The 13748-nt window shown below is 46.7% G+C and overlaps 6 protein-coding genes across 6 annotated transcripts; 4 read left to right on the top strand and 2 right to left on the bottom strand.

Annotated features, from left to right (window-relative positions):
* Window positions 1–1244: 1244 nt before the first annotated feature.
* Window positions 1245–2135, top strand: N7483_006062 (uncharacterized protein; the record flags this gene model as incomplete). Its single annotated transcript, XM_057089499.1, has 1 exon — window positions 1245–2135. One exon carries the CDS (start codon window positions 1245–1247, stop codon window positions 2133–2135), a length of 891 nt encoding a protein of 296 aa, XP_056949328.1.
* Window positions 2136–3283: 1148 nt separating this feature from the next.
* On the top strand, window positions 3284–3969 carry N7483_006061 (Acyl-CoA N-acyltransferase; the record flags this gene model as incomplete). The annotated part of the gene is made up of 3 exons (XM_057089498.1): window positions 3284–3515; window positions 3541–3666; window positions 3743–3969. The coding sequence occupies 3 exons, from the start codon at window positions 3284–3286 to the stop codon at window positions 3967–3969; spliced, it is 585 nt and encodes a 194-aa protein (XP_056949327.1).
* A 202-nt stretch (window positions 3970–4171) lies between these two features.
* Window positions 4172–5947, bottom strand: N7483_006060 (uncharacterized protein; the record flags this gene model as incomplete). The annotated part of the gene is made up of 3 exons (XM_057089497.1): window positions 4172–5180; window positions 5234–5631; window positions 5678–5947. Coding segments are annotated over 3 exons (1677 nt in total), but the record flags the coding sequence as incomplete, so codon positions are not given.
* A 2081-nt stretch (window positions 5948–8028) lies between these two features.
* On the top strand, window positions 8029–9218 carry N7483_006059 (uncharacterized protein; the record flags this gene model as incomplete). The annotated part of the gene is made up of 4 exons (XM_057089496.1): window positions 8029–8045; window positions 8133–8299; window positions 8364–8678; window positions 8746–9218. 4 exons carry the CDS (start codon window positions 8029–8031, stop codon window positions 9216–9218), a joined length of 972 nt encoding a protein of 323 aa, XP_056949325.1.
* Window positions 9219–10320: 1102 nt separating this feature from the next.
* N7483_006058 (uncharacterized protein) lies at window positions 10321–12229 on the top strand (the record flags this gene model as incomplete). The annotated part of the gene is made up of 3 exons (XM_057089495.1): window positions 10321–10533; window positions 10587–11030; window positions 11096–12229. The coding sequence occupies 3 exons, from the start codon at window positions 10321–10323 to the stop codon at window positions 12227–12229; spliced, it is 1791 nt and encodes a 596-aa protein (XP_056949324.1).
* A 193-nt stretch (window positions 12230–12422) lies between these two features.
* On the bottom strand, window positions 12423–13713 carry N7483_006057 (NAD(P)-dependent alcohol dehydrogenase; the record flags this gene model as incomplete). Its single annotated transcript, XM_057089494.1, has 2 exons — window positions 12423–13454; window positions 13567–13713. 2 exons carry the CDS (start codon window positions 13711–13713, stop codon window positions 12423–12425), a joined length of 1179 nt encoding a protein of 392 aa, XP_056949323.1.
* Between the last annotated feature and the right edge of the window lie 35 nt (window positions 13714–13748).

Genomic DNA, 13748 nt, shown 5'->3' with positions numbered 1-13748 from the left:
CAAGGTTAATCTAATCAAGCCCTGTCTTCTTCTACTTAATCAGCTCGCCACAGATACTTGGCAATAAGCCCTAAGCTTAGCGCGTGGCTCTCAGTCCAATCACAATGCAAACAATCTAGTTCATAGCCTCCAGTTGGTGAAACATGACATTTGCGACCGAAAAAGCCCACGCCCCTTTTATGCCGTTTCGAAGACAAGTATGTACATGTGCACTTCAGGGACCCACGTAAGTGGGGGACCCGTGCCGCCGATACGCTGATACCTAGACCTGTCACCTGGCATACTCGCAACACCAACATTTGAACTCAAATTAATTTCCAGTAAGTAAAATTATGCGAAAAGCCACTGAATTATTAAGACTCTCCAGTACTCAAGCTACGCATATGGAGCTCCCAGAGAAAGAACGAGAACTTGAAGTGGAGGATCAGTTACATCGTGGTGTGTGTGGAGCTTCCATCCCGTAAAGCAGCTCCACTTGCACGGTTCACCCGAGATGGAGTATCTGCAGGATGCCAATCTCAATAATACTCCGACTCGATATCGCATGTGCGTGATAGCTGAATTGAAGGGCTTTCCTCAGTGATATTTGAGGCTATGAATCTATATTCAACTCCACCAAGTACTCACAGGAGTCACAGCCCAAGTCTGACTCGGATACCCGACGCCTTTGCTGCACATTTGAGAATGGGCAGAACATGACATGGATCGTCACTTTCCCTCTATGCTCGGATCTTGATCTCGCCCTGTGATTCCTCCATCGCAGCTAAGCCCACCCCACCGTTCTTGACTCTTTGCGCCGACAGGCCTTGCAGATCTCCACCGGACTCGACGCCACAGCGAGCCACCAAAGTCTCTCTTCCTGTTTCAGGGTCATCACAGCTCGGGTGGTCAACCCATAGAGTTCAGCCCGCGTGCAGTGCTGCTCGAGATCCACTTGTTCATGGTTCCCGACCTGTCAGACCCTGTATCTCTTCCCTATCACCTTAGCTACTTTGAGTAGCAAATCATGTCTATCATAAAACCCTTTCGCTGAAATGCATCTTGGCTTTCGTTCTAGCCCACGATCTAGTCCAAAATGGTGGTAAGCACGGTTTACTCTGCGTCTTTGAGCAAAGAATCAGTCCCGAGGGGCGGCTTGTACAGAGCTACAAATTTAGATCGATTCCCCCTTCCTCATTTTTGAATTTTGACGCTTGTTGAATTGCTTTTCCCTTTAGTTCCCAGGTCTACACACACCATTTACCATGACTGAGCTACCAAAAGACAAGAGCTTCCTACGAAGAATGGTTGAGGCTGCTCTTAATCGCCCTGAAAATAACTATCCGCCCATGGCAGCTCACGCGACAGCTGCTGCAGCACGAAAAAATACAACCCATGAGCCGAACGGTACCGACCTAGAAGGCCAACGATGGAACATCGGCTTAAGTCACCCTGAAGCTCTCATCCCACCCAACGACAAGCTCGTCATCTTTCGTGCCTTGACTGGTATTGACAGTGTACCCGCCCTCACACAAGGTGGTTATCTCCTTCGCAGTGCACCCAACGTCGGTATCTACACACGGGTTGTCCGCAACGAGGCCAAAGCCGCACGCGGATATCGTACCTTCAACTCCATGATCAACATATGTTTGGGAATCCAGATCGTTGTTGCCGCAGCCTTGACAGCACTCGGCGCAGCAAGTGGCCCGCACGCTGCCATCACAGCTTTCGGCGCCATCAACACCATTATAGCCGGTATTCTGACCTATCTGCGTGGATCGGGTCTTCCAGATCGTCTGAAGGCCTACCAAAATAAGTGGAAACATATTCGCGAATACATCGAGCAACGCGAGCGCGAGTTTTGCCTTGTGGGATGTGATCTTGATGTGCAGGAAGAAGTGTTTATCGTGGAAAGCATGTACCAAAGCCTCAAGTCGGAAATGGAAACGGCTAGAAGCGCCGGTGACACAAAAACACAACAGCCGGATGACCCGCGAATCCGTCGTTCTCTCCTTCCGACGCATAATGAGTTGAGTAACCAAAGAGCTTCCACAACGCCGGCTAAGCGTTCTGAGGTGTCACATCCGCAGACTCGAGAGGAACACGAGCCCGTTAGCCCGATTACAGTTCCCGGACCCAGTTTGGAGAAGTCCTAAGAGGGCTAAGCTATGTACTTTGCTTCTTCCTGTGCGAGTACGCGGGTCAAATATTGTATTATACTTACTGTCGCGTTCGAGTTGCACAACACAAAACCCTTTAGCGAATGGGAAGCTCTGAAACTTCAATCTTTGCCTTGAATGAATTTCAAGGTTCAATATTGATACGGTGATAGGTTTTTATTTTTTCTTAATCACGGCAAAGATGGCCGACGTTAGCGACGAAGTCAATTGGATGCCTGCAGGCGCTCATGTGGTCTTGCGCATCTGCATATTACGCTAGCTATACTGCATACATATCATAATGTCTAAAATTCCACATAAATTATTTTATTGCAGCTGTTTTGCATATACCAGTACTACCGAGTGCCGTCAAAAGTACGTAAATTTGAATGCAGCTGACAGCAACTTGAAGGGTATACAACTTGAAGCCAGCTGTCACTCGCAGTAGCTCGATTATAAGATGACACAATGGACGAAAAAATGGAATAGGTTTTTTCTGGTTTGGGACGCGGTTGGAACCGGATCTAAACAAGCACCAAATAGTAAATAGTTTAAAACGACATTCTGAAGGTGTGAAATCTACTACATACATAGTAGGGTTTGGATGGCACGCCACGGAGTAGATGTTATATGGTACGACACAGGTCACGACATGGAAGTTACTAGTACTAGTAATAGATTGGAACGGTGCGATCTCCAACTTGGCTCTATAGTCATATTCTCCCCAGGGCTACGATAATTAGATCAATCTACCATGCTCGACCCCTCAAGTTAAGAATAACATAGTACTAGGGTCCTATCCTAACATTTGAATATGAGAATTCGATACTTCAAAGTGACAGTAAAATCAGGCAGAAACTGCAGCCTGAGAAGTTATCCAGACACATGAAAACCACTCGGGCACTTCGTTAACCAAAAAAGCTGCAAAAATTCAATTAATGATGAATTTCGCATCAAATTCTTCACGATGTTTATTTGAAAATGTCAAAGCTAATGGAATTTTCTCCATGACTCACACAAGGCTAATTCCGGCGCCACTTCGCGTGATAAATTCAGGCCACCGGCGGGAGCTCAGTTTCGGAACAAGCTGAAGAAAAAAAAATCACAAATCCACAACACATTTACAGAGAAAGAGAGCAAGAACCATGACTTTAGAGATCCATGAAGCAACCTCATCCGATGCCGCAGATCTCACTGAGATCTTCTTAGCGGCATTCTCGGATCCCTTCAACAGAACCATGTTCCCTCTCACACCGGATGTACGCGCATGGGCAACAGAGAACCTCTTCAACGGCAAGAACAAGGAATCCGAGCACGAGATATTTCTCAAGGTGACGGATACTGATTCCGGCGAGACTGTGGCATTTGCGAAATGGGGTACGCCCCTTCCATGCGGTTGCAGATCGAGATCGACACCCTGAAGAAGTTCGCGTGTGGCCTATCAGCAGTGATAAGGGGCTTTGTGAATTGTTCTTTGGGACTATGGAGGATCATCATCATAGATTGATGGGTGATCGGCCTCATTATTGTATGTTACTTTTTACTCGTACATATTTTCAAGTTTCCACTACTTGACCATTTTTCACTTTATTAACGAATTACAGATTTGGAGATGTTGGGCGTACATCCCTCGCATCAAGGACGAGGTCTTGCGTCCAAGTTATTGAAATGGGGCTTGGCGCGTGCAGATGAGGAGAGCGTGGAGGTTTATCTCTCCAGCTCCCCGGAGGGAAAACCGGTATACCAGAAAAATGGGTTTGAATCGCTAGACTCATTTTCCCCATTTCCGGGCTATGAGCAGCTTGATATGATTCGGCCGGCTCAGCACTAAACTGACGATGCGAAGATATAGAGGAGGACTTTGTCATTATGAACCATTCTTGTATTGATAGATATTGATATTAATTAGTTGTCTCAGCAAGAGACCAGATTCCACAGGCATAATCGTCGATCGTACCATTTTCTCATTTCCATAACCCCGTTATTACGACAGGTAAGTGATAGGGTATCATATTACTGCAGGATCGCAGCACTTAAGTAGCAGCAGTAGCCTGGGTCTCTGGCAAGGCAACCCAGGCACCAGCCATAATGATCCAGATAGCACCACAGAACCAAACCGGACCACCGCCAGAAACCACGTCGCTATCAAAAGTAGTGATGATGCAGGCAATCATTCCAAAGAGGCCCCAGAAGAATCCCATGAATCCAAGAGAGAATCCACGAGTGGGAGTCGGGAAGACCTCAACGGTGTACAGAGTCAAGGTAGCCAAGCTTGCGGCATGCAAGAAGCTCACGACACATTCAAAACCGAGTAGAGCATTCCGAGACTTGGAAACCGATGAAATGAGCATGAAAACTCCAATGAGAATAGCGATTCCAGCGCCGGTGAACTTGCGTCCGATGCCCTTGACTTCCATAAGGAATGCGGCCACTAGTGGACCGGGGATGGCACAAATGGCAATATACACATAGCGACTGTAAAGGTATGGGGTGTTGACAGAGGTGGAGTTAACCTTGGCTACACCACTATGCTCATAAAGGTAGTTGGTGATGAACTGTTTGTAGAGGATGAAGGTCAACCCCATAACAGACCAGAGAAGAGTGAGGCATAGAGTGCCAATAGCGCCGGTAGAAGAAACAAGGGCCTTGGTCCGGGACTTGGCGCGCAGCTCGTCCTCGCTTCCATCGATGGTAGAGTCGATACGTGCGAAAGAGGCCTCAGTGATCCATGTCTGGCGCTTGTTGTACTGAGCAATGTCCTTGACCAGCTGGGTAGCCTCCGCGTCACGACGGCGGGCAAGAAGGAATTTGGGTGTCTCGAAGAAAGACAGTGCGAATCGGCACAGGTACAAGAACAGAGTGATGCATCCGGACGTCCACCAGACATAGCGCCAGCCTTTGTTGCTCACGTAGTGGCAGGATGCGGTAGAGGAACTAGAAGAGCTAGAAGAAGTGCTGCTAGAGTGGGCACGCTTGCTAACTGAGTATGCACTACTCTTCTCGGCGGGACCGGTACCACAAGTGTACAACGCAATAAAGGCCCTATGAAAAATTAGTATTAGATTTATTGATGAATAAGTTGTTTTGTTTCTTACCAGCCAACCGCCGAAGCAACCAGTTGTCCCAATCCCCAGAAGACACCCTGGAAAGCAACGAGGAATTGATGGGACGCAGGCAAAGATTCCAATAGAATCATCGCATCAACGCTCTTGTTGCCGGCCACTGCAAAGCCAACAACAAAGCCAACGACTGAAAGTCCAGTGAAGGAAGGCATTCCTGCGCCAACCAAGCCACCCATTCCCATGAGCACGATGGTGCTTGTGAACATCCACTTACGACCAAGCACATCGGACATCATTGGCCAAAGCGTGCCTCCAACAGTCAGACCAACAAACATACTGATAAACAGGTAGTCTTCATTGTTGCCGGAGAAGAAAAACTGCGCCTCGTTACTGGCAGAAGGCGCAATAACCACAAAAGACATCATCCAGAACTAGGAATGTCAGTATTCTGCAAACCTGTCGAAGGAATTATTAGACACTCACGCTATCCAGGAACCATCCAACACCAGTCATCAGGAACAAAAACCATTGATACTTGCCCATGCCAACATCAAGCATAGCCTGGTTGAGCAGCTGGGACTTCGCAGCAAAGACAACATCAGTTCCAGCATGGGTCTCGGGGGTGTTGATCTTCAAACCAAGCAGGTTCTTATGCTCCTGCTCAGAGCGCACACCATACTTGGAAGGTTCCGCTTTCTCAACATCGTTCACAAGAGTAGAAGCGAAAGCACTTTGTGCCTCGACATTCCTGTGTGGTCTTATAGAATCGTCTTCACTCGACATCTTGAATACTATCAGCAAGAGATACTACCACGGTTGTGTCACTGGCAGATGATATGCAGATTCTTCAGAAAGAAAAACAAAAAAACAATCAACTTCGGTCAAGGAACGGCCCCACTATATATGGGTCTACAAGAACATAGTAAGGCGGCTTGAAAAAAAGTTTTTCTTGTACCATGCCACTAAGCTTAGCTCTCTTGACGCCAAGAAAAATCCCGACTTCGGCGGGTGGGACAAGAGAGGTCGTCCGCGAGTATAGAGGAGAATTGTCACGGTATACGGAGACTTCCGCGGGGAAATTAAGATCTAAACAGTCACGCTACCATGATAGGTTATCAGATGCGGTCCAACAGACTAATCAGGCATGATGAGCACATCTGCAGCAGAGACTAACACTTAAGATACCTAGTGCTGTGAAGGTAGCATTTTGAGAGAGGGGAATCTATTAGCAACTGAAATTCTATCCAGTGGGATGATTCGATAAGAGTAACTGGTCACGGAAACCGAAATTCCATTCTCCGAGGACATGCATTAGAATCTTGTGCTGAGGAGTAGCGGGATTCGGAAGACCGGATATGGAGACAAAGGGAGAATTCAATTCCGGGGCAGCTGACTTGATTGGCTAGTTTATGAGTCCACCAGTGATAGCTGGATAGAATAGGACTAGTTTAAATGTTGGAGGGGCCACGCAATCTACTCCGTTAACAGGAGTGGGGAGATTGGGCCCTTATATCAAGGGGAATTAGTCAATTAATTCCCAAGAGAAGACGAGAATCAACAGATGAACTTTTTCCAAATACTCCAACTTCCCTGGGTCAGCTTTATCAAGCATAGACAGACCTGGGCAGTTGATGAAGTGGCTGCAGCTTAATTGTTAAAGCCAAAATTCGGCTGATATTGCTGTATTCGGTTGCCGGGGAACCTCGGATTTACGGATCATTACTCCGTACTTGGCACATATTGATCCCATGTTGGGTTGATATACTTCAGATTGATGTGCATTAAACTTTGATTGAGAACAATGCTATCTATTCAAACCAGCTCGATCAAAAGTCCCAGTGCAGAAGGAATTGATTTTTCATATTTCTTTCAGTGTAATTGAACAGGTTAGATGCACAGGGAGAAGCAGGCATCTTAGTTCTAGGCATCTTCGCCAAAGAACAGTTGTCATGGTAAAAGGGAAAAAATCGACTAATCTACTCAGCTAAAATACACGGAGATTCAAGAACTCTATAGAACACAAGTGCTGAAAACTTTCGATGGTTGTGTTAGCTATCAGAACCTAAAATAGCATGGGCTCAAGTGCTCTATCAACAATTTTGATGGAATGCGTAAAGTCTAAAGTCTAAATTTGAAATTTCATTTCTGCTCAAGTCCAATTCCACAGTCCCGTAAGCTGTCAATTCCTAATTTAAACCCACCGGTATAGTTTTCTCGGTCGCTGAGGTGCACAAATGGCCTATACATATGCGGAGAAGCGAGTAAGATCCACTAAGCTTCGTGGTGGGTTTTGCATCGCCACTGGCAGTTATGCAAGCTCTAGCTCATTATCAGATCAGACCTATAGCTTGCTGCTTCCAAAAGTCGAGAAATTCCTTAAGACCAGTTGACATCATCGCCAGAGCACGAACGAACTACTTACCTCTTTCCTATGAAGAATTCAAGTATTTTCTGCATCAGCATGTTTGCTGACAGGCTGCTCCACTGAGTGACAAGAAAGGTTTAGTCTCCGCTCCTTTGTATCAAAATCAAGCTCCATGAGTCCTGGAATGAGGCTGCTCATACATCATGTCCTCACCAGTTGACCCTCAATAACCTGCTTACAAATTACTGCTTTGTTCCGCTCGCGGGGTTGAGGAGCAATAGTTCGACCCCAACATCTCAAATACATATAGATTATTGTTTTCGCAACAGGTTTTGTTTCCCTTCAATTGTCTGATATACTACGGATCATTATAAAATTTCTCTTGTAAAACCTTGAAACTTCCAGTCAATTCCTCGCCACAGTTACACACGGTTGAAAGTTCACAACCACGAACGTTGACACTATGACCAAGATCTTTCTGTAAGGTTCGATTCTTGAACCTGGAAATCTGTGTTCTAACCATTTCAGGGACTGGTGTTACTGGCTATATTGCCGGTGATGCTTTAGCCACTTTGTTGCTTTGCATCCAGACTTCACCTACTCTGCCTTAGTCCGCAGCCCAGAAAAAGCAGAGCAAGTGAAAGCCAAGTACCCAAATATCCGCATTGTGCTCGGTGATTTCGATGATTCCGCTCTTCTCGAGAAGGAGAGCGCAGCGGCCGACATTGCGCTGCGTAGGTGCAACACACTATCCAAAAAAACTTGACACCCCAGTCTAACGTGTACTCAAAATTCCAGACGCAGCAGATGCTTCAGACCATGTGGGTGCAGCAAAAGCAATTGCCACCGGACTTATCGCAGGCCACACAAAAGAAAACCCCGGATATTGGCTACACACAGGAGGAACCGGAATCTTAACATTCGAAGACAGCGACAGCGGGGTATATGGGAATAAGAGCGACAAAGTCTACGATGATTGGAACGGAGTTGATGAATTGCTTACACTCCCAGAACATGCATTCCATCGCAATGTAGACCAGTTTGTGCTGGAAACTGCTGCAAAACATGCAGATGTGCTTAAAACCGCTTTAGTTTGCCCACCGACGATCTACGGTAATCCCTGCAGACTCCCCACGTTAATACCTAACAACCAGGAACTCACATTTTATTTTACTCCCAGGTCGAGGTCGGGGCCCGTGTTCACAGCGTGGTCGACAGGTGTATGAGTTGGCGAAGGTAACACTTCAGTTGAAGAAAGGACCGCTTATCGGTGCTGGCCAGTCGATCTGGAACAATGTTCATATCCATGATCTGAGTGACGTCTATGCGCTGCTTGTTGATGCGGCGATTGCAGGCCGGACTGATGATGGGCTCTGGGGTCCTAGAGCTTACTATCTTACAGAGAACGGGGAGCACGTTTGGGGAGAGCTATCCAAGTCAACAGCAGAAGCAGCCACAAAACTGGGGTACTTGTCAGAAGCCACAGCTGAGCCAATCGATTTGGAAAGCGCACAGAAATATGCCGGCTTTGAGTCGTTGAGTTGGGGAATGAATTCTCGTGGACGTGCTTATCGCGCGCGTGAAATTTTAGGCTGGAATCCCTCGCGACCTGGTCTATTGGATGAACTGCCGAAAATTGTTCAGTCTGAGTGAATCAGTCTGCAGAAGTAGAAATTCGGATTTCTTTTTTCTGTTTTCCATGTTATGATTGGACACCATGACAGGTGCTAGACTCGCCATGTTTTTTTTTCTCTGAGTATGATGCAACAACAGTGCTGGCCAGTTTCAAAGCCCACGTCGATCTTGCGAGATGTTTCTCCAGAAATTGCGGTGTAATCTTGTTTGGAGATCTTCCTGGGCCTTATACTCCCCCTTCCCGTTTGTTGCAGAGGGGCCTATGTCAGTAACCAGCAAATCCCAGCATCAGTGATTGCTCTTTCCAACATAACCAGATCTCCGAATGAAACCCAAGAATTAAATGACGAACTTGATGACCTATTTTTCGTCACTGGAGTTTCCACATTCGTCAGCAACTTGAAAGGGTCTGACAAAACTTTGGCTCATATTAGAGTGGCTGATCGGGAGAATTTCAACCTCCATGTCCATGAACCATAATGATCCTGAGATACTTCCAGATGCCCAAAATCACTGTATGTCATAAGGCTGAAATTGAATCGGACTAGGTATGAACAAGGACCTCCGATCGGACTCAGAGCCCCAATATGAAGTCCGCGGACCCGCGGTCGCAAGGGATTGCACCGCTGGCCGACGGGAGATGTTCGGCGTGTTAATTAGGCCGATTCTTGGCGTGGTTCTGAATCGATGAGATCCACTTTAGAAGGCTTTAACACCATTCACTTGATATTATAGGATCCCACTTATCCCCGTCTAAGCTATTGTGGAATAGCGGCGGCTTAATGGACTATCCCAGTCGGGCCTTCTGATGCGAGATGTAGGTGTCAGACTTGAATATAGTGGTTTGGAGGGTCAAAATTGTATGGGTCCACTCGCTGGGAATATCCCGACTTCTGGAATTACTTAAACTGTTTAACTCCGCTGTAATGTATATAGCCTTTGCATGGTTCTCAGGGTCTCTTTATTTTCAGTAAAAAAACAATCAGGATATCTGCATGGTCTTGCACTAGCACTTGAGTATAGGGCTGAGATAAAGATCTGCGATAGCTGCACTTTCAAACATTGAATACTAATCATCCATCAACACTGGATATACTGGATTGAACGACATCTTCCGAATATGCCTTTCTCTACTAGCACTTCGACCCACGGGTCGGAGAAGCCTGGTCATCAGAGCAATTCCAATAGCAGACCATCTTCTATCTCGACAACTGTGAACCCATCAGATGATAAGTTTGAGATTGGTAGACGTGGGCAATTGGTCTTCTTCACATTGGCTGTACTTACCTTGATGGCCGCGTTGGATGGTACCTCTCTTTCTGTTGCATTACCAGTAAGTGGCTCAAACAATCTATCAAATAGAAGGATTAAGACTTACGAGTGCAGACTATCTCAGACGACTTGCATGGAACCGCTATTGAGGCATTCTGGAGTGGTACCTCCTTTCTATTATCCTCTACAGGTATTGAAATGATCATCAAGCTGGCCGGTTACTGCGCAGATTACTCACAAATCATAGTATTCCAACCCAGCTTCGCATCGCTATCCAATATCTTCGGTCGTCGCCCAATGGTCTTAGTAGCCATTCTCTTCTTCTGCGTCGGTGCCATAGTCTGCGCCGTTGCTAAGAACTTCACATATATGCTTGTGGGAAGATCGATTCAAGGTGTGGGGGGTGGTGGAGTCATTGCATTGAGTGAGATTATTATCACCGATCTCGTGCCTTTGCGCCACCGAGGAAAATACTTTGGTATCATGAGTGCAATGTGGAGTCTAGGATCTGTTACTGGACCTATTCTCGGTGGTGGATTCGCTGAAAACGTTACCTGGGTATGATTGCATTTGTGAAATCGCATTTGCGAAATCGAGGATTAATTCAAGCTAACTCTCTTCAGCGCTGGATCTTCTATATCAACTTCCCATTCGTCGCCGTTGGAGCCGTCTTCGTCGCTCTCTTCTTGACACTAAAGGTTCTACCCGGATCTATCAATGAAAAACTCAGGCAAATCGATTACTTCGGCACAATACTGTTTGTTGGCAGTCTCTCGTCATTTTTGATCCCTCTCTCCTGGGGTGGAATCTCCTACGCTTGGAACTCATGGCATACACTCGTCCCCCTCATCGTCGGTGCTGTAGGTCTACTCGTCTTCGCATTCTACGAATACCGCTTTGCCACCGATCCTATCATTCCACCAGTGATCTTTCAAAACCGCACAGCGACAGTCTCATACATTGGAAGTGTATTGCAAGGTCTTATTCTTTGGTGCACGCTGTACTACCTACCTCTGTACTACGAAGCAGTAAAAGAGTTCAGCCCAATTCTCTCCGGCGTGGCACTCTTCCCTGAAACATTCACCGTCGCACCCAGCGCAATGGTAGTCGGTATTCTAATCACGGTTACTGGTCACTACCGCTGGGCGATCTGGCTCGGATGGACAGTCTCCACAATTGGACTGGGTCTCATGTGGCTGATCAAGGTTGAAACCAGTACCTACGGCTGGATCTTATTGAATATTGTTCCGGGGTTGGGGCTGGGTGTTCTATTCCCATCCATTGGCTTTGCCGTCCAGGCTTCTGCTGAGCCTGAGAATTTGGCTATTGCAGTGGCCATGTTTAGCTTCTTCCGTGCTTTGGGTCAAGCTATCGGTGTTGCGATTGGTGGTGTCGTTTTCCAGAACCGCATGTACTCAAATTTGCTCAAGTATCCTGCCCTGACATCGCAGGCTAGCGCTTATAGCCAGGATGCCTCAGGACTGGTTCAAGTCATCAAGAATATGGCGGATGGTGCGACCAAGACAAATCTCAAAGAGGCATACACAGATAGTCTTCGGATTGTATGGGTGGTTTGCTGTGGTATCTCCGCTGCTGCGCTGCTGCTTTCTCTCTTTACGCAGGCCTATGATTTGAACCGAGCTTTGGAGACCACTCAGGGTCTTCGCGATGGCAAGGAGGATGTTCCAGGAGAGAAGGATATTGAGGCTCGCGCGGAACAAGCAATGGAGGAGCAGAATGCGCCTCTGGCATGGTAATTTTGGATCTTGTTACATGATAGATGGAACTGTTTTGATGATTATTGCTGTTTGATGATTGACGACATTTCGACTTGGAAGTATAGACCACTGGTTTGGGAACTAATCCCTCTTAATACTCAGTACTAATTCGCTAGTATACATATTTGGATATAATGAAAACACTCTTCTTCAAAGATACTGAGCTACATATTTACATGATGTAGAGCGATGTGGGAGATAAGAAATCTTCTAGATCGTCATTATACCCAACTCCCCGAACCAAGGTCTTGATTCCATGACCAAGTCTCACAGTCTCCCAAGCCTCCGTCACATTCTCAAAATCCACCACATTCGTAATGAGAGGCTTCAACTCAATTTTCCGTGTAAATGCCAATTCAAGCGCCATCTTGAAATCACCCGCCGCATACCGGAAACACCCCTTGACATTAATCTCATTCTCCAAGACCGTTGCAATAGGAAAGACCACATTCCTCGTATTTCCCAACACCGTCTGCACAAAGGAACCACCAACCCTCAAGGAATGAATCGCCATCTGAATACAATAATCCACACCCGTAGCCTCAATTGCAACATCAAAGCCGGGGACATCAGACTCAGTAAAATGCGAACTCCGATGCATACCTCTAAGACACTGCGCATTTTCCTCCGACGAAAGGGACTGATTAGGAATCGCAGTAGAAAAAGACAATCGTCCATTCGGAACGAACGAATGCGCGAAATCCAATTTATCCCGATTTCTATCCACCGACATAATAGTCGAAGCACCGAACTCACGCGCCACAGCTGCACAGAGTAATCCAATGGTACCTGCACCAAAAACAACAACCTTATCACCAGGTTGCACGCCAAGCTGACGAACTGAGTGTACAGCCACAGCCAAGGGTTCAATAAGCACCGCTTCGTCAAGGCCAAAGGATATTCCCACACTAGGCGGAATCTTGTAGCAGCAGTCTGCTGGAATTTTATAATATTTTGTCAATGTGCCATGGAAAGGTGGCGAGGCGGCAAACCTCATCTCAGGACAGAGGTTATATTTGCCTAGTTTACAGCGACTACAGAGTCGGCATGGAGCGCCGGGCTCTATAGCGACAGGATCGCCTAGTTGAAGGTTTAATACTCCCGGACCAATGGCATGTACAATGCCCGAGGCTTCATGACCCAGTATTAGAGGATCATCCTCCGAGACAGACTTCTCGGTCCCTCCATTAAACCAAAAATCGACCTGAGATTGAGTTTAGCTTTATTTTCTCTTGCTCTCTCAATTGTTGTTGTTAGGTACGAGGAATTATGTCGTGCATATTGGGATTCAGTGAAATAGGTGGGGGCATACGCACATCACTTCCGCTCACGCCGGTATAAGCAATCCGAATGATCACATCGTAAGGGTCTTCTATGATAGGAAGGGGCTGATCTTCGAATCGGGCATCTCCAGGACCATAAAGCAGACACGAAGGATTCTGCATCTTTGAGGGGGAGATCATGAGGTGGTGTAAAAACGACCGGAATCGTTAATGAA

Source organism: Penicillium malachiteum, assembly GCF_028827825.1.
Source record: "Penicillium malachiteum strain IBT 17515 chromosome Unknown utg000002l:1.0-8849297.0:1.0-8852440.0, whole genome shotgun sequence".
NCBI lineage: Eukaryota > Fungi > Ascomycota > Eurotiomycetes > Eurotiales > Aspergillaceae > Penicillium > Penicillium malachiteum.
Note: the sequence above shows the minus strand (reverse complement) of the source record. Positions and strands in the feature narration are given on the sequence as shown.